The 25291-nt window shown below is 36.8% G+C and overlaps 2 protein-coding genes and 1 long non-coding RNA gene across 11 annotated transcripts in view; 2 read left to right on the top strand and 1 right to left on the bottom strand.

The window, feature by feature from the left end:
• The window catches only part of COL19A1 (collagen type XIX alpha 1 chain), a 359940-nt gene extending 348850 nt beyond the window's left edge, over window positions 1-11090 (bottom strand). For 6 of the 9 annotated variants that reach the window (XM_017971197.4, XM_017971198.4, XM_017971199.4 and 3 more), the window contains exon 1: window positions 11006-11090. The gene's annotated coding sequence lies outside the window, so the exon portion shown is untranslated. Of the gene's footprint in view, window positions 1-9965; window positions 10221-11005 lie in introns of those variants that run through there. The other 3 variants (XM_008994637.6, XM_078369496.1, XM_035296028.3) reach the window with 2 other exon arrangements.
• Window positions 8538-25291, top strand: part of LOC144582405 (uncharacterized) — a 69870-nt gene continuing 53116 nt past the window's right edge. The window contains exons 1-2 of the mRNA XM_078370892.1: window positions 8538-8604; window positions 9977-10444. Coding sequence (XP_078227018.1) covers window positions 8538-8604; window positions 9977-10444 — 535 coding nt within the window. The remainder of the gene's footprint in view (window positions 8605-9976; window positions 10445-25291) is intronic.
• LOC144582161 (uncharacterized) lies at window positions 15777-25193 on the top strand. Its single transcript, XR_013534316.1, has 2 exons — window positions 15777-15937; window positions 21378-25193. It is a non-coding gene; the product is annotated as an uncharacterized LOC144582161 (long non-coding RNA).

Here is a 25291-nt window from a genome sequence, read left to right as displayed (position 1 = left end):
TAAATTATTGATATTGATACAGCTTATCAGTTAAATTTTCTCTGCCTTTACATATTTTTCAAACTACACTTACACTGACACATTTTTAATTTTTAAAAATTGTGGCCAAATACACAAAATATAAAATTTACATTCTTAGCCATTTTTAAATACACAGTTCAGTAGAATTAAATACATTCATATTGCTGTGCAACCATTCCCAGAATCTGCAAAACTTTTTCATATTGCAAAACTGAAACTCTATGCCCAATTAAAAAAAATTTCCCATTTTCCTGTCCCCCAACTCCCAGAAGCCATCATTCTACTTCCTGTCTCTATGAATTTCACTAATCTAGTGGAATCATTCAGTATTTGTATCTGTGTGACTTTATTTCACTTAACATATGTCCTAAAGGTTCATCATGTTGTGCTTTGTGACAGTTTCCTCCTCCTTTAAAGCTGAATAATATTTCATTATATTTATATATATATATATGTACACTTCTACTCCTTAGGTACTGAAATAGAAGATTTAGTAAATAGAAACCCTGTAATGGAAAACTTAAACATCATTTAAATTATTTCTTTTTAGAGAAGCAACTAATGTGGAAATAAATTGCAAGTGAAAATATAGTGACTCCCTCAGTGTATTTGGTAATTGCAGAATGATTAAAACAGCTATTCTAAGAGGTCTAAATATGCAAGTAAATGCTTTATCACTTATGTGCCATCATTCAAAGTTAAATCAAGAGTCAAATATGAAAGAATTCATTATACAAGTGACTAAATTCTATCGATAGACACTCTTTAGACAAAAACTAAAGCCACCATCTTCTTTGGTATTCTGTGTGTGCCATATCCTCTAAGATCAGCATTTTAAAATTAATTCAAGATTTCAGATCTTTCTGGATGAATAGCTAGAAGCAGCAATTGCAATATTAAAACTGTATGTGTAGTTCTAAACCAGCTCAAACAGCTGGTTTTAAGCCTTATTTCTTTTGAATTATTTCATCTAGATATAGTACCAATCCTCATATGACTTTGCAAAGTTATCCTAGCTATTATTTCAAGTCAGTTGGTAATTGTTAAATAAATTCATTCTATTTCAAAGGAAAAAACTCATAAATATTGATCTGACTTTTAGAGAAATCCATGGTTATATTTTTAGTGAAAAGTGATTTCTATCAGTTGATACATTAGTAGTTTGGCACAGTGCTTACAATCATGGCTTCATGTCTGGACTTTGCTACTTGTGGAGAAGCTATGTAACTTCTCTGAGCCTTAACTTATTCATCTTCAAATTGATGAATATGAAATAATACTAGCAATAAATTATTTAATGTACAGAAAGTGTATTATTATATGGGGCTTTAACCCAGTAAATATTCAAAAGGTATCTGATATTATAATGGTTTGCTGTATATATTAATAAACAATAATTAGAAAAATTAAGTTATACCTGTCTCTTCAGCTTGAGGTTGATATTGATATTTGGACAATGGAGAAGTGTCGAAGCAGCCTAGAAATTTATGTTCACTGAAGCTTTGGTCTCTGTTTCAACGACAAAGAACCAGAGGACTACAAAGCTATAAGCTTTGATCTTGACATCTCCTAATTATTTCCTTAAGCCACTTAGCTTCTATTTCATTTAACCAGAGTATTTGCAGAATAAGGTTTATGGTTAGTTGACTAAATGTTCTAGTTATTGAAGAATTGCCATTCTACTACTCTACTGAAGCGTCTCTCACCAAGTTCAGCAGGAACTTGAAAAAAGAATCCTTTTCTCTTCCCTTCTTCAATTCTTGGTGGCACTTCCAATAGCTGACTATTCTCTCCTTCCTAAAACCCTCTTTTATTGGCCTCTCTGATCTGACACTCTCTGGGATTTCCTTGTAAATCTTCTCAGATATTTCTTCTATCTGATTTCTTAATATTGGGATCTGTGAGCCCTCCTTTCCTCTTTATAATGTCTCCCTAGATGATGTCACCATTCTCTTGGCTTTAAATATTATCTGTAAGATGTTTAATCTAAAATTTACATCGCCCATCCACTCCTCTTCACTGTACTTTAGACTGTGTATCCAGCTGCCTATTCAAAGTTCTCTCTTAGATGTCACACAGATATCTGTAACTTAATACATCCAAATAAACTCCTGATTTCCAACCACAACTTGTTCCTCTCATGCTCTTCCCAGTCTCAATAGTTACTACCCATCAAAATGCTCAAACTAGAAACCCAGGGATCCCATTGATTCTTCTACCTTCCTTATCCCCATCTCCTACTTCCAGACCATCAAGAAGTCATGTCAGTGTTACTGAAAACACATCTCACATCCACTTATTTCTCTTATGCTACTATCCCAGTTCAGATCACCCTGGTCTAGACCCCTCAACAGCATCCTATTGGTTTCCCCCATCCATTACTGAATCCTGACCACAATTATTCTCTACATAGCAGTAGAAAAATTTTCTTACAATGAAAGTTGGATCATGTCACTTCCTTGCCTCAAACCTTTTAATGGTTTCTGATGGTACTTTGAATGGAGTTCAAAAGCTGTTCTATGGCCTATAAGTCCAAAATAACCAGGCCCCTATCCACTTCTCCAGCCTCATATGGTACCATTCTTCTTAGATATTTTTCTGTATACATATGTTTATTGCTCCCCATTAAATTCTAAGTTCCATGAGGGCAGGGACTATATCTATCTTGTCCATCACTGTATCCTAGGTGCCTTGCACAGTACTTGGAAAAGCAGAGACTCAATTCATATTTGTTGAATTTTTTTTTTAAATTAAGAGACTGCCAATTAACAAATCTTGAAATATTTTGGAATCTTTAAAAATAATTCTTAAGGCATTACAAGATCCTATTTCAAGGATCATTATGAATACTTTTTCTCTTTGCACATTTCTAAAATGTATTTACTATTTGAGGGTTCAGTTGTTCAGATCCTGATAAAATGGAAATGTAGCTCATTCAGCTAGAAATATTTGAAAAACTTTTCATCAAGGTCTCAAAATAAATCCTTGTACAGGTTTTAAAAACAATTTGTTCAGATCTTAAACCTTTCTGGAGGCATTGACAAGTTGACCTCAATGAAACTGACAAGGTCAAAGCTTCCCTTGAGTCTTTCTGAAACTTTCCTTTTCCTACAAGAAACCTCTCACCATCCCCAGACACCTGCAATTCTCAGGCTGCTTCTTGATGCTCTGAACACTCCTCTGGTACCTTCTCTGGATTTCTCAATTATTGGCTTTGTCCACAACCTCCTTCCTCATCAAAACTTCCCACATTTCCTTCCTGTCCCTGCAGGTCCTAGCTAGGTGATTATCAAGATAGTTTTACAAATGAATTCAAGTGCATGTATAACACTTTAATATGTTGCTCCTCCCAGATAAAAGTTAGGCTGTAATACAGATCTTTAATGCTTTCTCAGTGGAGCAGCTAATGAAGAACTTCAAGCAAATACATATGAATGCTGAGGTCCTCAATTTTTTTTCTCAAGTTTGTCCTAAGATGGCTCACAATATCTATTTAGAAGGCTACAGAGAATATTGGTGCTATGATTTGAATGTGTTGCCCAAATTTCATGTGTTAGAAACTTAATCCGCAATGTCACAGGATTAAGAGGTAGAGTCTTTAAGACATTAGGTTAATTATCATTTGAGGGTGGGTCTGTTATAAAAGCCAGTTTGGCTCTCAGTGTGCCCCTCCTACCTTCTGCCATGTTATGACACAGCAGGAAGGCCCCCACCAGATGCAGTTGCCTGATCTTGAACTTTTCAGCCTCCAGAACTGTGAGCCAAAATAAACCTCTTTTATTTGTAAGTTACCCAGTCTTAGATATTGTGTTATCACAACAGAAAATGAACTGAGACAGTTGGTCAGATATGGTCTCATTTTCTGAAGTAGAATTTATTTTATATATGATATCTTATTATAATAACCATAGTATCTCAAGAGGCAGGCATAGCTGCCCAAAACACTGACAGGGTACAGGGCAAGAGGTCTGCATACCATATGTTTAAATATTTGAAAGTTAAAATAAAGCTAATAACACTGATAAAAATAATGTTTTTTCATTTTGCTTCAGTAAATACTTTCACAAAGTATTGAAAGTCCATGACAAGTTAGAATGTAACAGAGCAGGCACTATGGGGTGAGTCGTCCTCTGGCCTGAACCAAAGCTCATCCTTCATTTTTTCTTTATTCCTGCGTCCACTGGAAGCGTGAAAATCCTTACACACACGTATGTAATATGCCAATAAGTCAAAGCTCTGTCCACAATGCCTGCAAACAGCTAACTCTTTACCATACCTTGGGCCTAGGAGTGTTTACACCTGTGGTCTTTCCCTGGGAAGATGGACCCAAGGATGGGGTATGTCAGACTCTGCAGGAGGTTAAGGGTCTTTTTTTTTTTTTTTTTCAGGAAATTTCAGATCTTGGCTATCCAGAGCCTGGTCTAGAAGCTCAGGTTTTAGGTGGGCAGGTCCCCTTAGCTCTGTAAATGCCTAACCCTGAGAGCAGGTACTCATCCAGAGCAAGACTACAGTGCAGTCTTCTAAAATGTAGGGTCCAGAGCAAGCCTAATGTTGGTACTGAAGACAGGAATTCGGTCTCCATTCTGCAGATAAAAAACACTAAAGCTCAGAGAGTAATCCCAAAGCCTGGGATTCAAGTTCTAGTCTGCCTGACTAAAAAGCTTTTACTGTTATAACATGATGTTTTCTCTCAGGATGTGGGACAGACATATCACATTCCTACATGTATTTTCTTAAATTTTCAGCTATTTCTATCAAAATTCTATTAGACCCCAGAGAGTTCCCTAGTGCTATAAAGTACTAAAGTCACAAGGCTGAGTGTGCCCAGCACTGGCAGTCTTGAGTAGGCAACATTGATGGAGCCCATAAAGGCTTAAAATCATTCAGACAGCCCTCCTTGTAATGTATTTCTCATAGCAGCAAACAGATAATAAATGGCTGAAGGCCTAGCCCTAACCTCTACCCCTAACCCATTATCCTCACCATCATTTGCCATATGAAATAATTTTGGGTACCAGTTGGGTAAGTGAATTTTAAAACGTCATTGTCCCTTCAATTTGCTTAATCTAGCTCTTGAAATCATTAAGGCACCTATCCAAACCAAGAATATTTGAATAAGAAATAGATTTTTTTTAAAGTTCTTATTAAACTTTATTTGTTTATATAGTGTTTATATAGTAAACACAAAATGAATAGAGAGGAACATTAGGAAACCTTAATCATTACTCATTACCTTAATCATAGGCATTAGGAAACCTCATCTTATCAATATTGATACCTATTGATATCCTATTAATACCTGGCATCTAGATATCCTGTTGTTATCTATTGATAGGATGAGGTTTCCACTATGTCACAATCACTGGAGATACAGCAGTGAGCCAAATAGGGAAAGTCCATGGTGCCACTCTGGTCACAGAGCTCAAAAATAAACAAACACCATGTTTTATTTGAGAGATAGAAATTAAGAAGTTAAAAAAAAAAAACTAAGAATAATATGTACATAAAATGATAGGATAGTGGGCTTGCTAAATAAGATAGGAGCCCCTCAGCACCAGTTTTTGAGTGAGTCAAATCAAATCTGCCTATGAAACATGAATATTTTTACTATTATGCCATCTAACAATTTAAAGCGTTCTTTGTACATCTTTGAAACTTGGTGTTAGGTAAAAGGTCAGAATGTTAGAGCCAATACCAAAATAGAAAATAATATGGAAAGGACACATGAAAAAAGAGATAAAGAGGAGAAAATAGAAAGAGAATACTTATTTGCTTTACATAAGTTGTTACATTTAATGTACATAGCATCTCAACTCTCAAAAAAGTAGACTTAATTTGTTAAATGACTGAAAGAACTCATGTTTTCAGAGGGTTTATTATAAAGGGAAATGATGTGTGACTATGTAGGAGGCTGATTTTTAAATCAAAACTTCTTGACCACCATCCGGTATGCCTATACATACATAACTCCACCAGGAAAATCTGGTCATACTGTTTTTATGAAGTGACGCACTGTGTAAATAAGCAAAAACAACAGGTGTTACACATCTGTTCTTTCACCAATCTTTAGAATCTATCTTTAGTGAAGCTGTAGTAGAGTTTGTAAACTATTAGAGAAAACCAGCTAAAGAGCCAAGCCTGTAGAGTAAAAAATTCAGGCCAATATCCCTAAGAGTTTAGGACTAGGTCTAGCATTATTTCACAGTTTTATCAGTAGCTGGAGTAATGACACTGAAGTAAGTTTGCAGACGTCTTTTGCAATTTAGGCAAAGTTTCTGCCCTCATTATATTCTACAGAAACCTCATGACTTTCACATTTTAATTACAGGTATCATCATTAATTTAGGAATTCAAGTTAAAAATTTCAGAATCATTTTCAATTTATTCACCCCCTCCCCATATCAAATCTCTGTCAATGTCTATCAAATCTACTTGTAAATGTCTTTTGAATCCATACCAACTGTCTTATCCTCACTGAAACTGCCTTAGTTCACGTTTTTACCATTCCTAATCTGGAAAATTGAATAGACTCCTAACTAGATTCCTTTCCTCCATCTTGTTCCCTTTATTTCCACCTCCCAACTGCTCAAGAACTATATTTCTTTTTTTTTTGAGACGGAGTTTCGCTCTTGTTACCCAGGCTGGAGTGCAATGGTACAATCTCGGTTAACCGCAACCTCCGCCCCCTGGGTTCAGGCAATTCTCCTGCCTCAGCCTCCTGAGTAGCTGGGATTACAGGCACACGCCACCGTGCCCAGCTAATTTTTTTGTAATTTTTAGTAGAGACGGGGTTTCACCATGTTGACCAGGATGGTGTCAATCTGCCGACCTTGTGATCCACCCACCTCGGCCTCCCAAAGTGCTGGGATTACAGGCTTGAGCCACCACGCCCGGCCAAGAATTATATTTCTAAAACAAAGACCTAGCCACTTAAATGCCCTGCTCAAAGTTTTCTGGTGGCTCTTCATTGCCCACTCCAAAGTGAGACACTCAGGCTCTTTTACCTTGGAGCCTCAACTCATCTATCCAGTCTCCTGTCCTGCTACCTCCTTCCAAACGCTCTCTGCCACCAAATCATTCACAATTCACAGGTTCCTGCACATGCTTTTTTAGCTGCTGGAAAGTCCTTTCAATCCTCTCCAATCTGGAAAACACTTAACTTTGCCTTCAACGTGAAACTTATATGCCATGTCCTACATAAAGTCTGTGCGAATCATCCCAGGCAGAGTTCACTACTCACTGTCCTCTGATCCAACAGAGCTCAATACCCACTTAGGCTTCTGCACACAGTTCTGCTATAACTGCCTTGCATTCTGTCTCTTCCCTAGCTTGAACATCTTAGAGAAAACAGATTACATTTTATTCATCTGTGTCATCTTTAAACTTGACATTTAGTACAAAATTCATGTGGTCAATCTGTAGAATGATACAGTCTAAGGCAAAACATTTGGACTAAAAATAAACAAATGAAAGGGTGGGAACCATTAAGTAATGTAGACAGGTATGGACTTAACATCAGTAGAATGACATGCATGAAGAAAAGAATGATAGAGAAGTAAAAATTACTAAAAGCTCAGTGAACATAATTTTAGTTACTAAGTGGGACAAAAAATAGTACTACTGAAATTGTTCTCTGCCTCAACAGAAAGCATACCCCCTAGTTCCCAATGTTTGTACTACTTTGAAACCTATCCAACTCTATCACATTTCCTCAGTTTTGTTATTTTGTTCTGTTACTTCCAAACTGGTGTCTATATTCAGAGGGTCTCAAATCTCAGATTCCCTTTGAGCATGCTTAACCTATTCTCTCCATTCTCAAAAACTTGGCTGTTTTACCAACTCACTTCTCTGAACTATAATTTGTTTCCATCAACTTTTCCAGTACCATTCTCAATTTCAACCATCACAACTGACCTACATTTTTTTCTGATTATAATTCTTTTTCTCTGTTTTCCACAGATATATCTATAATAATAATCTAATATCATCTTAAATTAATATATACTATATGGCCATATTTTCAAATTCATCCATTTTTCCTTTTTTTTTTTTTTTTTTGAATGTGAAGGGCTCTACTAGCTTTCTGATCTAATAATCTTCCAACTTCACAATTACCTTGGATTTCTCTTAAAGAGAGGAGGTCAGAAATTCTTTGTGCTTCATAACATATGCGCAGATGAGAGGCCTAATAGTTTACTCTGCATTCACCATCTTTCTATCCAATTTAATATGCAACTTGCTCATCTGATTATTTTATTGTTGGCTTACAAAATAACACCCTAAAAAGCCCATTGCTTCTTAGCCTCTCCTTTCCAATCTCTCCTTGGCAGGTGCTGTCTGCTCTACTCATCTCAGATTTCACCCCTGCTTGGATTCTCTGTCTTAGCAGGCACATGACTGTTTGCTCCCACTTCTAAATCTTCACACATGCAATTTCTTCTGGCTGGAATGCCCTCCCTGCTCGATTTCTTCTGCTAAGCTAGTTATTCTCTGCCTGTTTAAGATGTACATCCTCAATGCGGCCTGCCTCAGATGACTCAACTCTGGTCCCATTCATTCTGTTTTATTCAGCATCTTTTCAGGGTTATATATTAGCATCTCTATAGACCTGCTTCCTTGCATTTCAGTTTATTTTTCATTCTTCCCTTGAATTTTTATTTGTGATGCCAATTAGTCACACTCCCATGGTTTCTAAGTTCATATCTTCTTCCGCCTCTAGAACCACTGACTCTATGTACCCACACTGGCACTTCTGCCTGCTTGGAGAAAATGAACTAAAATTGCAGCAGGAGAGATTAAACTGGAGGACCAGAAAGTAAATGGAAATTTTCCATTTTTGGAAAATACCATCAGCTCCCATCTGTTTTGGATGGTTTTCTAGGATGAGAATGACTCAGATATGGAGATGATGTCCCAATTGTGATAATAATCACATTTGGGTTTCTTCACCATTTGGCTCTTTCTCGGACCTGTCCATTTCAATTTCAGGTTCACTTTTCTGCTCTTTTGCCACACTGTCTCGCTCCTTTCCTAGGAAACCCAGCTTAGGTCCCTTACCACTTAGCTCAGGAAGGACAAAACCTGACAGGAGCGCCTACCAGTTACTTTCTCCATTTTCTGTCCCCTAAGGAGAACATAAATTTTCTACCTCTGGGGGTCACCCTCCCCCTTTTCATCCTGAAGAGATATTCCTACCCAAAACCCTGTCAGCCCAACTCAGGATGGGGCATTTATGCATGTTTTTCACCTAACTATCTCAGCTTTGCAGGCGCATATCAAAGATCTCTCTACTTAGAGAGGGTCCTACAAGTTTCCCACCCAAGGAGATGCTAAGACCACACAGACGCGCTGGGGCTCTTTTCTTTTTTTCCTTTAATCTCCTAAAGAATTATAGTAGTGTTTGATTCAGACAGAGGGGCAGGCATCGGTGTTCTCTCCTTTTTTTGTTGGCGGGGGGGTCGCGGAAAGGCTGGAAATAGGTATTGGAGTGTTTTTGTTTTATCTCCTCCATTAACAGGCAAATGTAAATTCCTCTGGAGCAGAGCGATTATCCTCGCATCTTAATCCTCAGACTCATCCAAGCAGAAGATGAGACTAAGTAAACCGTTTCCGAATTGGGGGTTGAGGGCGGTGGTGCAATTTATTTCCCTTTACCCTTCCATCTCCCAATCTCAAGCTGTGGCTCATGATCACTCCCTTGCCTCTATTCCGGATTGTTCTATCAAAACTACTCATTATAAGCATTCTAGGCCCTCCTCTATTTGCTCTCCAGCCCACTGTTCCCTCAGGCTGACAAGGCACGCTGGTCCTTCTGCCTCTTCACCTTCTCATCAAATGAAGCTCTTCTGCGGCTCCTGTGTCACCCACCTGTCCCCCCCGCTCCTCTGCCCACCCTCTGGCCGGACTTCCCACTCCCTCAGTAACCTCTAACCCGGTTCGCTTACGCGCCCACCAGCTCTCTGGGAACTAGCGTGCCCAACGGTGTGCTTGGTTCCTGGCCAACAAACTTCCTCACGACCCTGCAGCGCCCTAGCTGGGCCGCGGGGCGCCGCCTCCCGGTTCCCGGGCGAGGCGGCGGCGGCGGCGGCGGCGGCGGCGGCGGCGGCGGCGGCGGCGCGGGCGCGCTCTCGGCGGTGGCCGCGGGACTCCGGCAGCTGTGGCGTCGGAGGCGGGGGCCGCGTCCTCCTCGCACCGCTTCTGGGACGTTCCCGCGGCGGCGACGGCGGCGGTGGCGGCAGCGGAAACGAGGACGTCGGACGGCGGCGGCGCTCCTGCCGGCCGCGCTGCGCTTGCTGCAGGGTAATTAAGGAGCAGGGCCGGACGCTCCGGGAAGTGGCTGGGCTGGAGTCCCGGGATCTCCGCCCGCACCCGCGCCCGCGCCGCCCCGCAGAAGCCGCACTAGAGAGAAACACCCGCATGTGGAGTAGGTAACCCTGGGCCCTTGGGCAGCGTGTGGAACCCCGAATCTCTTAGCTTACACCCCTTAACTGGCTCCCTCGCTTCCAGGGCTAACACCGTCCAAAAAAAAAAAAAAAAAGCGCTCTAACGGCATGAATTGATACTGAGTTTGTTTACCTCCTTTAATCCCACATATTTTTTTTGTAATGTATTGGATGACTGTCTCTACCCGTTTCAACAGTGCTCATAGTTACGCTTCACAGACACACACATAACCAGAAAAACCACCTAGAACTTAAGTGTAATGCATGCAGCCTGCATCATGTGAACATGGGAACACGAAGTACATGGTATGTAGCGGCCGTCTCCTGCCAAACGCTTTTGGTCCCATCCTTGAGACCCCTATGGGAACGTATGCAGGTGTGCATTATTTATCCACCTAAACATATTTCCATGTGTTAGCACAGTTTTTACATTTTCCTGAAAAGCAGATGCACACAGATAACCAGAAACACGAGCAGATGACATGGCCCGGGCATATGTGAGAGGACATGTGAAGGGTCGGTAGCAAAGCCGCGCAGCTTACCTTGAATTCGTGTTTGAGCCCCTCAGAGGCGCAGTGGAGTCCGGACACGGCTGCGGCACCGCGGAGGAGTGAGCTCCCTGCGAGTGGGGAAGGGGGACGCATCTCTGCCCTTATTAGTCTCTCCCAGTGTGACCCTCCCACTCCGCGAGGACAGAGGACTCCGCAAGACAGTACTCAGCCAACTCAGGCACAGGTTTTCCTTAATAACACTGATGTCGCCTTAGAGCTGGGAGGAATGCCTTTCAGGTTATGTTTTACTAGCGTTTCACAGATAAAATGACGGTTGGGTGCCTAGAGTTTCTCACTTCTGATTATGAAGTGTCTTCAAAGTATTATTGTATGTGGCAAACGTTCACAAGTAGGTAATTGGCTTTTTTAACGGTTGAGCTAAGAAAAGGTATCATTTACGTTTCATTTTTTCACTTTTATGTCAAGAGTTTATATAAAGTTAATTAGGCAGTTTGCCCACCTTCTAATCATGCTCATATGTAAACGTTTCTATGGTTTGGTTTTTCTCAGTGTTCACAGAAGTATTTTGTGATTTTAACTACATCTTTTCATGGGTTGGTGCTAGCAGTCTTGGCTTTGGAACTCTTTTGGCATCCCTTTGAATATTTGAAGGTGTCATTTTCCTGCAGATTTCTGTGTAGGTGCACGTATGTGTGTGTAGAGAGAATATATATATATATTTGTAGGCATATATAGTAGGTTTATATACATATATAGGAGGTATATATGGATATTTATAAGCATATATATAGTTATATATACATATATAGTAAATTTATATACATGTGAATATATATACAGTGTATACATATGTTTGTATATATATGAGAAACAGAATGATTTATAGAATTCAGAAGAGTAAAAACCAGGCATTAGAAAACAGATAAACTGGTTTAACATTTTTTATTTCAGTATTGCCACAGTGGAAGAAATAGGCTAAATTATATTATTGATTCACAATGGTGAAAATCATCAAGCTTAAAAGTTACCTTAGAACCATAGAAAATATAATTCACATGTCAGGGCTCACGGATCAGGGAATAATGAAATCAAGCTGGCAAAAAATAAAGATGTTAAGAAAAATTTTTAAACATAGCTCCTTTCCACTTCATAGGAATGAAACCATTAATGTATCACTCGTGTTTTTTAAACTTTAGAGTCCGACATTGATGGTGATGCAAACCATGTTCGTATTCAAACCACCTGATACGTTTCCCTCTCATGTGATTTTCACCACTAATTTTTGGCTGACTGTGGAAAGAGGCCAAGGGGGGAGGATATTGCATGAGTCACACTACTCAAATGGCCATTTGAAAAACATGATTCAAAAGACTTTTGGTGATCATTCTCTATATTTTTGAGGTATTGTCCCTTTGATTTTTTTCTTTCTCTAAGCAGTTGTACTTTATATGCCTTTCCATCACTAGTGAATTGAACTAAGGGTATCCAGGCTTTATTTCTTTGTCAGATTATTAAATTCACCTTATTTACACTTAATTGATACTATTTAAAGTAATGCTTTAAAACTACCTAACAGGAAGCCCACAATTTTGTCTCTAGTTTATTTTAGAGTTATTTTCTTAAACATTTTAATAATTTCATAATTGCTAAGATATTTATGAGAGAGTTAAATGCTTATATTTTTGTTTCTGTTTCAAAATGCCCCTTTTCTTATTTATAACATTGAAACAAGATTTTGGAAGAAAGTGAGAAATGAATAAATAAAATTCCAAATTATTATTATCTATTGCTTATTCTGTTTCTAGATACACCAGCATCCCCAGGTCAACAAATATTTCTCTATTTTCTTTCAGGAAATGGTTTAAATATAGGCTGGTTTCATGGTCACAAACTATCGTATACCTACTGTTTGCTTCTTTAGCTAATTCTCTTTATTGAATTTTAAAGTGACTTCAATTAGAACCCTTAACAAAACACCTTTTATTTGTCTAAACCAAGTACAATTATAAATGATCAGGTTTTCCCTTTGCTTCTGAAGCTACTGCTGGTAAACATGAAAATATTAGGGGAATCTGACAGGACTCTAAATTTTAACAAACAGCTTGCAGCACATACCAAGTTCAGTTGTGTGCATGTATGTACTTAAAAACTTTAACAGATTTAAAAAACAAACTTCTTTCAACATTTGTGCCTAAAGGAAGATAAAATTAAATGTTTTTGTGTCATATGAGGGATAAATTCCATTGAAAACATTAAAAAAAAACCTGTTCCATATTTGTAATGCCCCACTGATATAAATTTAACAATTTACAATCATCACTGTACCATTTTTGATAATTTGGATTCAATACATTTTTAAAATATGTTTCTCCTTAGCCTTTAATCTCATCTGCTTTATGTCTGTTTCTTTTTTCTATACTGTATAGAAGTATAGAAAAATGTCATGTTGCTCTTGTTCCCTTTTGTAGTGTCTTTCACTTTCCCCCCTTCATAGTTTCCATTTTTCAAGAAGAAAGAATTTCACCATTGCCCCCAGCTAACTTCTCAGTTACCAAACCATAAGAGTGTTCATTCTTTATTGAATTTATGGGGCACAGCCATACATGACTCCCTTACATATCCCATTGAAATACTTCAATGCATCAGTAGTGGATGAACAGACGTTACTGTTAACTGTAATTACCAAATCTGACTTGTCATCCCTAGCATGCACTTCCCATTATATTCCTCTTTAGGCCAGCACTACGTATGATGTTCTTAAGGGTAAAAAAGAAAGTAGTTGTATCAATTCTAAATTCTTAGTAATTGCCAAAAGTAAATTAGGGCATCTTTTTATTTTAAATGCTGTGTTTACCATTGTTTCTGAAAGTAATTCTCTTCATAGAGAAAATAATATTACACTGGTTGTGTTTAGATTTGCTTTCTTTCCTAGAAGACATTCTAGCTCATGACATTTACTCAGTTTAGAAATGAAAGGAAGACACAATCACTTAGTTTATTAGACTCTCTTCCTAGGGATCAGTGACTCCGAAAGGAAATATGGTAAAAGACAAATGACCTGGGAAAATGTTTATTAATATACATCCAGTTCTGAAAAATCATTTGAGAGAGAGAGAGTGAAAGAAATACCCCAATAGAAAAATAGGCCAAAAAGCAAAGAGGAAATTTACAAAGGAAATAGAAAAGGTCAATAAATTTATGAAAAATATTCAATTTAATTAGTATGTGAAAAATGCACATTTATAAAGGAACTATTTTCCTCTATCCATTCTGCCAAAATTAATATTACTGATTAGACGTGGTGTTAGTATAAGTGAAGAGCATTCTCAACAATTCCAGGAACATGTAATATAGTTCACTGTTTCTAAAGGGCAAATTAGCCATGTTTATTAAAAGCATTTAAAAAATGCATATAGACTGCATCATAAACTCCCCTAAAACAGTAACTGTGGTTACTTATAGGTTGGGCTTATGATGATTTTGATTTTTTTCCTTTTGGTTATATGTAATGTGTAAGTTTTCTACAGTGAACATGTGTTACTGTTGTAGTAAAAGTATAATGAACATGAAAAAACGTGTTTTCTCTCCAACAAATTAATAAAGCAGTGGTATTAAGAGAGTCGAGAAACTGGCCTTTTAAATACGGTTTTCAATCATTTCCAACAAGAATATTCCAGGTAAAAATTAGTATGTAATTTAAACCATTTAAACTGAGTCTAGTGATTTCACTAGGAAGCAGATGTTAATTAAACTGTTCATTTCTTCAACATATATTCTCGAACACTTTTTAAACTAGCCACTCCAGAGTATACAAAGATACATTGAATGTAGGCCCCACCGCCTGTAGTTTAACATTGAGGAAAAAAAAAACAGACATGTATAAATATATAATAATAATAGGATATAAAAATGCAAAATGTAATAAGCAAAGTAGATATAAGGTTCTAAATGAGTTTTAAGGTGGAGGGACTATGTTCAAATGTAGAAACATCAGAGTAAAAAAATTTTAGTGGACAAAATCCATCCACTGTTTGTTAGACTAAATAAATATACTTACAAATAATTATAGAGTCATAGTACTGGGAGGGCCATTGTAACTAAATAATTATGAAATTATGGGTTTACTGTTTATTTAATAAATGTTTATTGAAAGAATCTGCAGAGAACAAGCCTACTTCTTATTCAGATGAAGAACATGAGATTCTTATTTTCTGCTGAATTAAAACCTTTTGCTGAATTCAGTCTTGAACAGTGTCACCCAATCTACTCTTATCAGTTCCCTTAAATGTACATTTTACTACAACCAGATTTAATGACTTGTAACGGCAGAATGAGCATGTCTCAGCATACTCATATTGCTGCCTCCCCTCAAAATGTGAAGTGGCTATGGAAATTCTGTCAGCCATTCAAGGCTTACTTCAGGTGTTAGCTATAATGTGATTCCTTTCCTGCCCTCCTCCCATCAATCAAACCCTCTTATGCCTCTGAACAGCACAGAACACAATTTGTGTTTAATGATGATCTACATTCCCCTGCCTTGTTTTAGAAATAGTTTTGTACTTTGTCCTCTGGCTTAATTGTAAGCTCCTTGAGGACTGGAATTGGGTCCTCTCATTTTTAATAATACCTGGAACATCAAGTATGATGAATTAATTCTCCTTAATATAGACTTCAAATATTCATTGAAGTGAAATCTGTAGAGGTTAAATAATCAAGGACATAAAATTTTCTAATGACGAAGTATGGACTGAGTCTCACAGTTTGGAAAAAATGATGGGTTCCTTTTTGTGTTATATCTAAGGGAATTATTCCTCTGATAAAAGAGTCACAGGAAAAATTGTTCTCACCTATAAAAGACTCCCAGCGCAGAGACTCTAAGGACAGCAACACAGGAAGATAAGACTATCATCAATTGAAAACGTCCTCATCATATGTTCTCTTCATTCTTTTACCAAACTTAAGGTAAATTTACACTATCAATAATAGAGCACAACCCTGTTTAATCTCTTATTATTGTTAGAACGTGAAAAATGATCTAACTCCTAAATATTTTTAAACAACCAAGTCTGTCTACAACATTTTTTAAAAGAATAATTCAACATTGGCACATCATAAATGATCGCTTGGCTCCTATATTATGTCAAGTTTATGTCTACAAAATTGTGCTTCTTTTTGTTGTAACTTCTTTTTGCAACATTTATTTTCAATGTAGAATTTGTTTAGCTTATTCCATAATTTTCATAGAATCATTTTGTAAGAATCACCTTGTGCTAGCCTAGACACAGTACTAAGTGCTTTACATATTTCGTCTTTTTTTTTTTACTCCTTCAGTAATTTTGTTGTGCTATTTTTACAGTGTAATAAGGCTATGAACAAATCTCTGATGGAGTCAGGATTTGCACCCAGATATGTCTCATTCCAAAGTTCAGGGTCATATTCACTACGCTCTAGCATCTAGTCTTCAACCACTTCCTCAATAAATGTTCTGCAAGCACCTGTTTGCAACTGAGAGCTATGACACCCAAAAGAACAGTTTGGTGGGGCTCAGGCAGAGTAGAGGCCTCAAAGTTACCTGGCAAAGTTACATTATACCCCTTATATTATGAAAAAGAAAAATATGTATACAACAAGAAATAATTTTAATGAAAACAAAACCATAAATTAATTGATTGGACCTAGAATTTTTTAATTCATATGCTGCAACATGCTTTAGTCTCTGCTGGCTTAAAAGAGAAAAAAATGACAACATAGCGACTAGGCAAAGAGCTTTGCATAGTTGACTATTCAACTAAGGCAAAACAAGATAAATTGGACTTGACTCTGTTCTTTATCAAAGGTGACAGATTTACCTGTGTTTTTGATATTTGAGGACATTCTTGCTGTCAAGTTATTTTACCAGAAACCCATTTTTACCCATTTGAAATGTAAACTTTTATGTTTATAAAAGCCCTTTTAAAGTAATTATGAGAAGTCATAAAACACAGCTAGTAAAGGAAATAATGATAGTTCATAAATCTATACTTCTTTTAAATCACTTCAGATGTTAACCAAAAATACTGAATTTTTTCCATATAGAGCTGTTTTATTTTTAACAAAAACCTCATAATAACTTCTAGTGCTTCAGATAGCAACATTAAAACCTCTTAAGTCCACTATCTTTTATCCAAAGATTTGCTTGCATTGGCTGCCAGACAGAGGCTCTCATCCTAATCCTATCCCTAATCGTGGTCACTGCTCAGCTGGTTCTGCTGTGGTGCGATCACTCAGTTTTGGCCCAGCACTTGGGATGCTAGCTACATCCGGACCCAGCTGCCATCTGAGACAGAGCACTATGATATGAGTGCTTTTGTCCTTCAAAATTTGTATGTTCAAATCCGAACTCTCAAGGTAATAGGAGATGAGGCCTTTGGGAGGTAATCAGGCCATGAGGGCAGAGATCGCATGAATATGGGTTAGTGCCTTCATAAAAGAGGACTTGGAGAGGCCCTTTTCGTTTCCACTAAGTGAGAACATAGCAAGGAGATGGCCATCTGTGAGGAAGCAGACTTTCACGAGATACTGAATCTGCTTTGATCTTGGACTTCCCAACCTCCAGAACTATGAGCATTAAGTTTCTGTTGTTTACTGCATGTATGGTTTTACGTTATAGCTGCTCAAATGGGCTAAGATACAAAGGAAAGATCTGTTTTCTCCATCAGTGTCAGTCTGATGGTGGTTTGTCTTAGAATGACAGTTGCATAGAAAGAAGGTAACAAATGGTATTCTTAGACAGTATTCAGCTTTTTTCACTCAGGTATCATTAGCTATTGCAGCATAATAACCTATCTCAAAACTCAGTAGGTGAAAATAATAACCATTTGTTATTGCTTACAAGTTGGCTGGTTGAAATTCATCTGGTCTAGGCTGAACGTGGCTGTTCTCAGCTAGGTTCTCTCATGTGTCTACCACCAGCTGACAGGGCATAAGAGTATTGGCTGGTAGGAAGGTGCATTACTTGGAAAAGTCATCTCTCCTGCACATGGTCTCTCATCCTCTAACAGGCTAGCATGGTCCAAGATATCCCACGGGTTTAAGACAGAATGAAAGCTCAAAGGCCTTTTGAGCTTGGGCTCAGAACTGACACACAATCACTTCTACCAAATTTTATTGGCCAAAGCAAGTCACAGGATAGGTAAGAGTCAAAGCTCCATCCCTTGACGGGGCAAGCTTCAAAATCACATTGCATCGAGGACACATATAAGAGGGTGATGAATTGGGACACTGGTAATTTTCTATGGTTAGGAGGATGCACAAAGGGCATCTTCATTCAGCTCCTACCAGTGGTATGTCCCATATCTACTACTTAATGTCTCTTGCCTCCAGAAATGCCACTAAGCAACTATCAGTGCAGTTCTACAAGTCTTATCCCTCAGCTAATGCCAGTCACTTTCACATGAGATCATGGAAAGTAAAGAGATCCTCTACTCATCCTCTCCCAGAAATGTGGAGAACTGGGGTGTGGACATCCCTATCCTTTCCTTCTTAGAAATGGTAAACTGTAGTTTCCACATGTCCTTCAGGCATCCCTCCTTCAGAAATCTCAAAAGAAGTGGGTCTTATCATTAGATTTCAGAAATACAAGTCCCAGGGAGACAGATCCCATACCTCAAATATGGTGAGGAGAGACTCTCTGAGATCTCTTCAATCCTTTCTCTTCCAGAAGAACCCCTTTTCTTCTGCATTTCCACTGATTTTCTGGTGACAATGACTATTAAGCCAGTCTTCAAACCTTGAGGGGCCTGAGAGGAAGGTACCAGAACTTTTTGCACCTAGCCTTTACAAATTTAGCATCAAAACAAAACAAAAACCTGTTTGCTGTCTCCACAATAATGTGGTTCCAGTGGAGGTTGCAAGGGACAGCTATAAATGGAATAGCCGTAGAAGGCCTCTTGAAGGTGGTAATATTACAGCTGAAACCTGAATGCCAAAAGAGCCAGCTCTGCAAAGATCAGTGGAAGATTGGGCAGAACTGGGCCTGTTCAATGACCATAGAAATGGCTTCATGCCTGGAAGCAGGTGAGCGAAATAGGGCATGGAAAAGGTAAAAGATCATATAGTCCAGGGCTGAATCCTGAAGGGTCTTTTAGAGTTCAGTGAAGAGTGTATATTGTATACTAACAAGGTAAGAATGTATTGGAGGGTTTGACCTGATTTTGTTTTTAAAAGATCACTGCCTTCTCTGTGGAGAATAGATTGTAGTGAGGCAAGAATACATATAAAGAGACCATTCTGATGTTGTTGTACCCAGGCAAGAGATGGTGATGGCTACAATGAGGATGATATTTGTAGAAGGTAAAAAGTAAACAAATTTGAGACACATTTTAGAGATAGACTTGACAAGACTCACTGAAGGGCTGGATGTAAGGGCTGAAGGAAACAGAAGCTCAGAACAAACCTATATCTCAGGGATATAGGTTTATCAATAGACCTTTAAAATTGTTTGAGCCAATCATGTTTCTATGCCCTTTAATCCATAAAAATTAAATTAAAGTTGCTTTGTTTTCAAATGCTCATCCTTTAGAAAAGGGGGAAAGGAGACAATATCCTATTTAAATGACAGTCAAGGCCATGTGTTACAATTTGCCTTAGAGTGCCAAGCAAGGGCACGAGCCTTTCCAAGTGCTTTCCTGTCACATTGTGAGGAGAAAGAGGGGCAGGGCACAGAAGGGGCAACTTAGAATTGCATGAGCTTCTCCAAGATGGAATAGTCTGAAGCAGCAAGTTCTACAAGTTCTTGGTCCCTGAATCTGAACTGGAGTTGCTATAGCGCTGGATGACTACTGTCCAATCACCTTAGATAAACTGAGGAAAGGAGAAAAGAAGGCAGTAGAAGAAAAGTAGGGGATTCCAGAGAAAGAACTTCAGTAATGGACTTTTTTGTTCTTCATAAATCATAATTATAATTATGAGCAGAGACTCTTACAGATATATAGACATGGTAGGGACAATTAAACACTATTTTAAAATTGTTTTATGGGCTTGAAGAAATAATCAAAAAATATATGTGTGGATTCAGTGTTTAGATTTCTTTTAGACAAAAGTCACTTGCATAAGACTTGGCAAAATACTATGTTAATAATCCAGTGATTTGAATATCAAGTCAGTTATGTAAATGGCCATATTTACTCACATAATTTCCTGGTACAGCAGCTAAGTTAATTAGTGAGTGGCTGAGGTCTGAGCCACTACTCAACCTCCTTTAGTCATCTTGGAGATTTCCCACTCTATGTAAAGGACCAGATCTCTGACAATGTCAGGTTATAATCAGTGGAAAAAATAGACATGATATCCTAACATTTCTTCCTTTATTTAATAATCCCTCATTGTTTGTGAGACTGTGGGTTTATTTTGGGAAAAGAGAACATAATAATAACCCAGTTATTAAAAATACCGGTATTTGGTATAATATATTTTTTAAATATTGAAGTCCCAGTAGTGTTCATATAACCAAGACTAAATTTAAAGTTAAAAATTGTCCATATTTTAAAATCATGTTTATATAAATATGAAAACATAATTTTGAAATTATTTTCAAACAGCAAGATGTATTCTTTAAATCATCAAAAGTAAATAAATTCTTAGGCCTTTTTGTGTCTTTCATCTTAATGAGTCTCTCCAAGGGCGTGGTCTGCAAAGAGAAGGTCTTGGATGACTCCTGCCTCTTAGATAAAGAAGCTTTTCACTTGATGTATGCAGAAGGGTTTATATTGGGTGGCCAGACAATTTATTCCCAAACAGGAACATTTTCAAGAATGAAAGGAAGCTTTATGAATATTATAACAGGAATATAGGCATTAATGCCTGACTGGTGACCCAAGATTCAGAGCATATAAAACACCAACAAAACATCAAAAGATAGAAAGGCCTAGTGTCCTCACCTTTTTACTTAGGATTCACTTTCAAAAATCTGATTTGGGACCTAAGTAACAGTGGATCAGTCTTGTAAGCTTTTGTGCAAACGTTGTTAATTGGCCATCTTATCCCTAGGGCACTGCCTCAGTGCCTATGTTACTGCACTGTGTGTCTTACAATGCTAAAATAACTTCCTGGATGCTTGCAAGAGTTAAGTGCTTCTCTAAGCGCTTTCTACCAGAGCGTGACTTGTGCTCTAAGCAAAACTGAGTCTCCTGTTCTAACATCTCTTCATTGTGAATTTAAGTTACTGTTACAGTTTTAAATACTGTTGACCAATTTCTTCATGGTTTTACATTGGCACTCATATAAATATCTTAATTAATATCACAGGTACTTTTTTAAATAGACAGTTAAAAACCTCAGTCCTTTATTATGTTACCACATGCTGTATACAAATAATGGACTTTAAAAATGAACTTATTTGTGTGTATGTGTGTGTTTTCTTCAGAGAATGTTGAATACATTATTGGGATAAAGGAAACCTCATAAAGAAGATGATGTACTATTGAAAAATTGGAAGGCATGTATAAGAGAGATCAAATACTATATAATACCAAGAAGAACACATGCTCAAGTTGACTTCTTATAAAAAGAGGGGCATTTATAAGTTTCACCTTGCAGCTGGCTTTGGTTAATACCTTGGTAATTTACAAGGTTGGAGCATTTGGCCTTCTGTTTTCATTGGAGGCACAAGAGAAAATAGAATATTTCTTCATCAAATAATTAAATGAGAGGTTCTAATGTCACAGAACTTTGTCTGTAATAGAATATATACATGACAAATGTATATAAATATATATATGTTCCAATTCAACAAATATTTATTAAGGTCCCTGCAGTTTTTACTTCTTTGGAAACAACCAAATGATAGGACAGGATTCCATGTTCCTTAGGTGAATTGTGATAGAAAAGTTAATTGAGATGGAGACAGTTCAAAATCTTTCCATCAATACTTCTGGTTTAAACATTTATAGGTATGTATAATAATTCTTCTAGAAAAAAATGAACGCATGGTGATTTTTTTTCCTGTGCCAACGCTATGTTTTAATTGGAAGAGTTAGCTAAATTTCTGTGTATAACCTCCTATTAGCTTAGAAGAGTTGGAAACCTTCTGAAAATGATTCCGTGTACATCTAGCACTCAATTGTTCCACAAATATCTGTTAGAAGGCTACCATGCACCAGGTACTGTGGTGGTCATTGAGATACAAAATCGAACAAAATAAATTCTTTCTTCATAGAGCTTGTATCCTAAGGGAAGAGATGGTTAGTAATTGCAGAAATAAGCAAATAATATAGAATATATCAGATGATAACACAAGTGATAAAGGAAAATAAAAGAAGGCAAGAGTTAGTGCCAGGATTGCTGTTGAAGGTAAGGCAGGGCATGGGTTACTCTTTTACAAAGGGTGATCAAGAAGGCTTCACTAAAAATGTAACATTTGAACAGAAACCTGAAAGAAATAAAAGGGCAATCTATGGAGATGCCTGGGGGCAAGAATATTACAAGCAGAAGAAAAAGCTAGTATGAAAGTCCTGAGTTTGAAATGTGCTTGTTGTGTACAAGGAGCGCCACAAATGCCAGTGATGCTAAAATGGAGCAAACGAGGAGAACAGTAGGAGATGAGGTCTGAGAGTGCGTTGCCTCTAATTGCTACATGGTGATCTACTGTAGAAGATAAGCTGGCAATAGAAAGAAGTGTTCATTTTAGTCTACTTATCCCGTTAAATTCTTTCTAGGCTTTTTATTTTGAATCCTTGTGATAAAATTGTGTTATCTTCATATTGTATATGTAAAATAAAATTTATTAACTGCTTTCTTGAGTTTTTTTTAAATTTACTTTTTGCCATAAGATACAATAACCACTCACTAAAGTGTCATTTGAAAGAGGAACAAGAATATTTATTCTTATTAATTCTGGAAATTACGTTTGATTACTGGACTAGTGAAATATTTTCTTACTGATCTGCTATGTGAAGGAAAATATATTTCTCTCCTGTTTATGTGGGGAATTATGTATGTGTAATATGTATGTTTGCATTTAAAAATCTATTTCTGGAATATGAAGAATTGAACCCATCTTATATTACATAAAATCTTTAAAGATTCTGTACTCATTGGCAGTTGAGTTATGGATTTATGAGGAAGACAGAGTATATTTTCTTTCAGGGTAGGAAAAAAACACCAAAGAAGAGAAGAAAAAACCTCCAAAGGCAAAGAATATTTTTATTTTATATATGTCAATCGGTATCTATCTATCTATCTCTATCTTCGTATGTCTAGGTTTACAGATTTTTAATTGTCAATGAAAAGATATTTTTTCTGTCTTTCTGCCTAAAACTTTAGGCATCGTTAAATAATGATTATAAATAAGCTTTAGTGTCAGACCAAGCTGAGTTTGAATCTTGCCTTTGCCACTTTCAGATAACTTAGCCTTGCTCTGAATGTTTACCTCAAAGAGAAACTATAGGGATTTTCTGGCATAATGTTTATGGCACATTCAGAACAGAATCCGATATATAGCAAATGCTCAACAGAGCATAGTAATTATCATTTCCTTACATCTTTCCTCTTCCAGTTCCTATGTTCAACCAATTACTATTTTCTATTAGTCTTTCATCAAATGTGTATAAGTTCTGTCCCTTTATCTATATTTCTAATACAGTTAGCCAAATTACTCATTTATTCATTCAACAGTACTTAATGAGCACCTGCCCTGTGCCACTGACTGTGCTAAAGACAAGTAAAGCAGCAAAAAAAGAGAGGTGCCATGAGGTTTTCAGTCTAAGTCTTATTCCCTTAAATACTAAATTTGGATAAATGTCTCCATAGTACCTAGCATAGTACTAAACATGGAGGATATTTGAAAATAGCCATAACTTAGGTCTTGTAGATCTAGAAAAGAATCTAGAGATAATCTTGCATAAACCTCTTATTTTTAATTACAGTTTATGGCTAAGCACAGCTCAATATTGTAAGGTGATGCTTCAAGTAGTAAGAGCAAAGTAGTTTTGTTTATCTCAATAATAGACCTCTTTATTTGGTAGGTGAGAAACAGTGACATATGGAGTTTATATTGTCCAATGCTAGAATGGTAGTTAGATTCAGAGATGAGATTGGAATGCACTGGAGTTACCAGACATGAATTTGAAAATAACTATGAAAAATATGTTCAAGAAATTAAAGGAAAAGATTAAGAGTTTTTAGCAAAAAATAAATGTGACAAATAAGTGAAAATTCTGGAAGTAAAAAATAGAAAACCACCTGCACAATAATTGAAGGTAACTCAATAAATGAGTTTAAATTAGACAGAGTAGAAGAGAATATTGGTGGAATTGGAAAAAAAGTCAGTAGAAATAACCAAACAATTCATGTGAAGACCAATGAATAGAAGGCAGCCAGAGTCATCTGAGACAAAATGCAAGGTCTAACTTATGTGTAATTAGAGTCCCCCATGGATAAGATATAGAGAATAGATCAATAGTATATTTGAAGAGAAAATGGCCAGTATTTTTCCAAGATTGATAAAAGATATAAAGCTGCAGATTCAAGAAATGGTATGAAATCAGAGAGATGGATATAAGGAAAACCAATTATATGCACATCATAGTAAAACTTCAGAAAATTATAAGCTTGTGGAGGGAGATAAAAGACATAATTGCAAATGAGCAACAAAAAACTGACAGCTTCTCTGAAAAAATAATAATAGCCAGAAGACTATGGTATAAACTCTTTAAAGTGTTGAAAAGAAATAATAGCCAACCTAGAATTCCAGACCCCTATATTATCCTTTATAGTAAAGAGAAAATGAAAGCATCTCCAAATTAACAAAAGTAAGATATTTAACAATGATCCTAACTGAAAACACTAAAGGGAGTTTGTTAGACAGAAGGAAAATAATCCTAGAAGGCAGCATAAAAATTCATGAAAGAAGGAAGATCAATAGAAAGATATATAAGTAAAACAAAATAAATTTTCACTGGCAAAACCAAAATGTAATAAACTTTTGAGTTTAAAATGTATAGTATGATTTTAAATATAGATATATATAGATATACACACACTACATACATAATAGCATAAAAGAAGATAAAGTGTTCATAGGTCATTAGTTTGGTGGTAGTAAAAGGACTGAAGTTTATGGAACTCTAATAAGTTTTCATTTTTTATGCTTTAAGATATGCACTTTGAAATAATAGCAAAAGAATACATAGCTAAAGGAATAATAAAGGGGAAAATAAAAATTTTAAAAGACACTAAAAAAGTATATGAAGATTAGAAAGAAAAAATAGAACTCTCATCATTGATAATTAAATGGCAGAAAAAAGAATTTTTAGATATACTACTAGAATTAATAAATGA

This window comes from Callithrix jacchus, chromosome 4 (assembly GCF_049354715.1).
Source record: "Callithrix jacchus isolate 240 chromosome 4, calJac240_pri, whole genome shotgun sequence".
In the NCBI taxonomy this organism is placed as follows: Eukaryota; Metazoa; Chordata; class Mammalia; order Primates; family Cebidae; genus Callithrix; species Callithrix jacchus.
The sequence above is the reverse complement of the archived record's forward strand: the minus strand, read 5'-3'. Positions and strand labels throughout refer to the sequence as shown.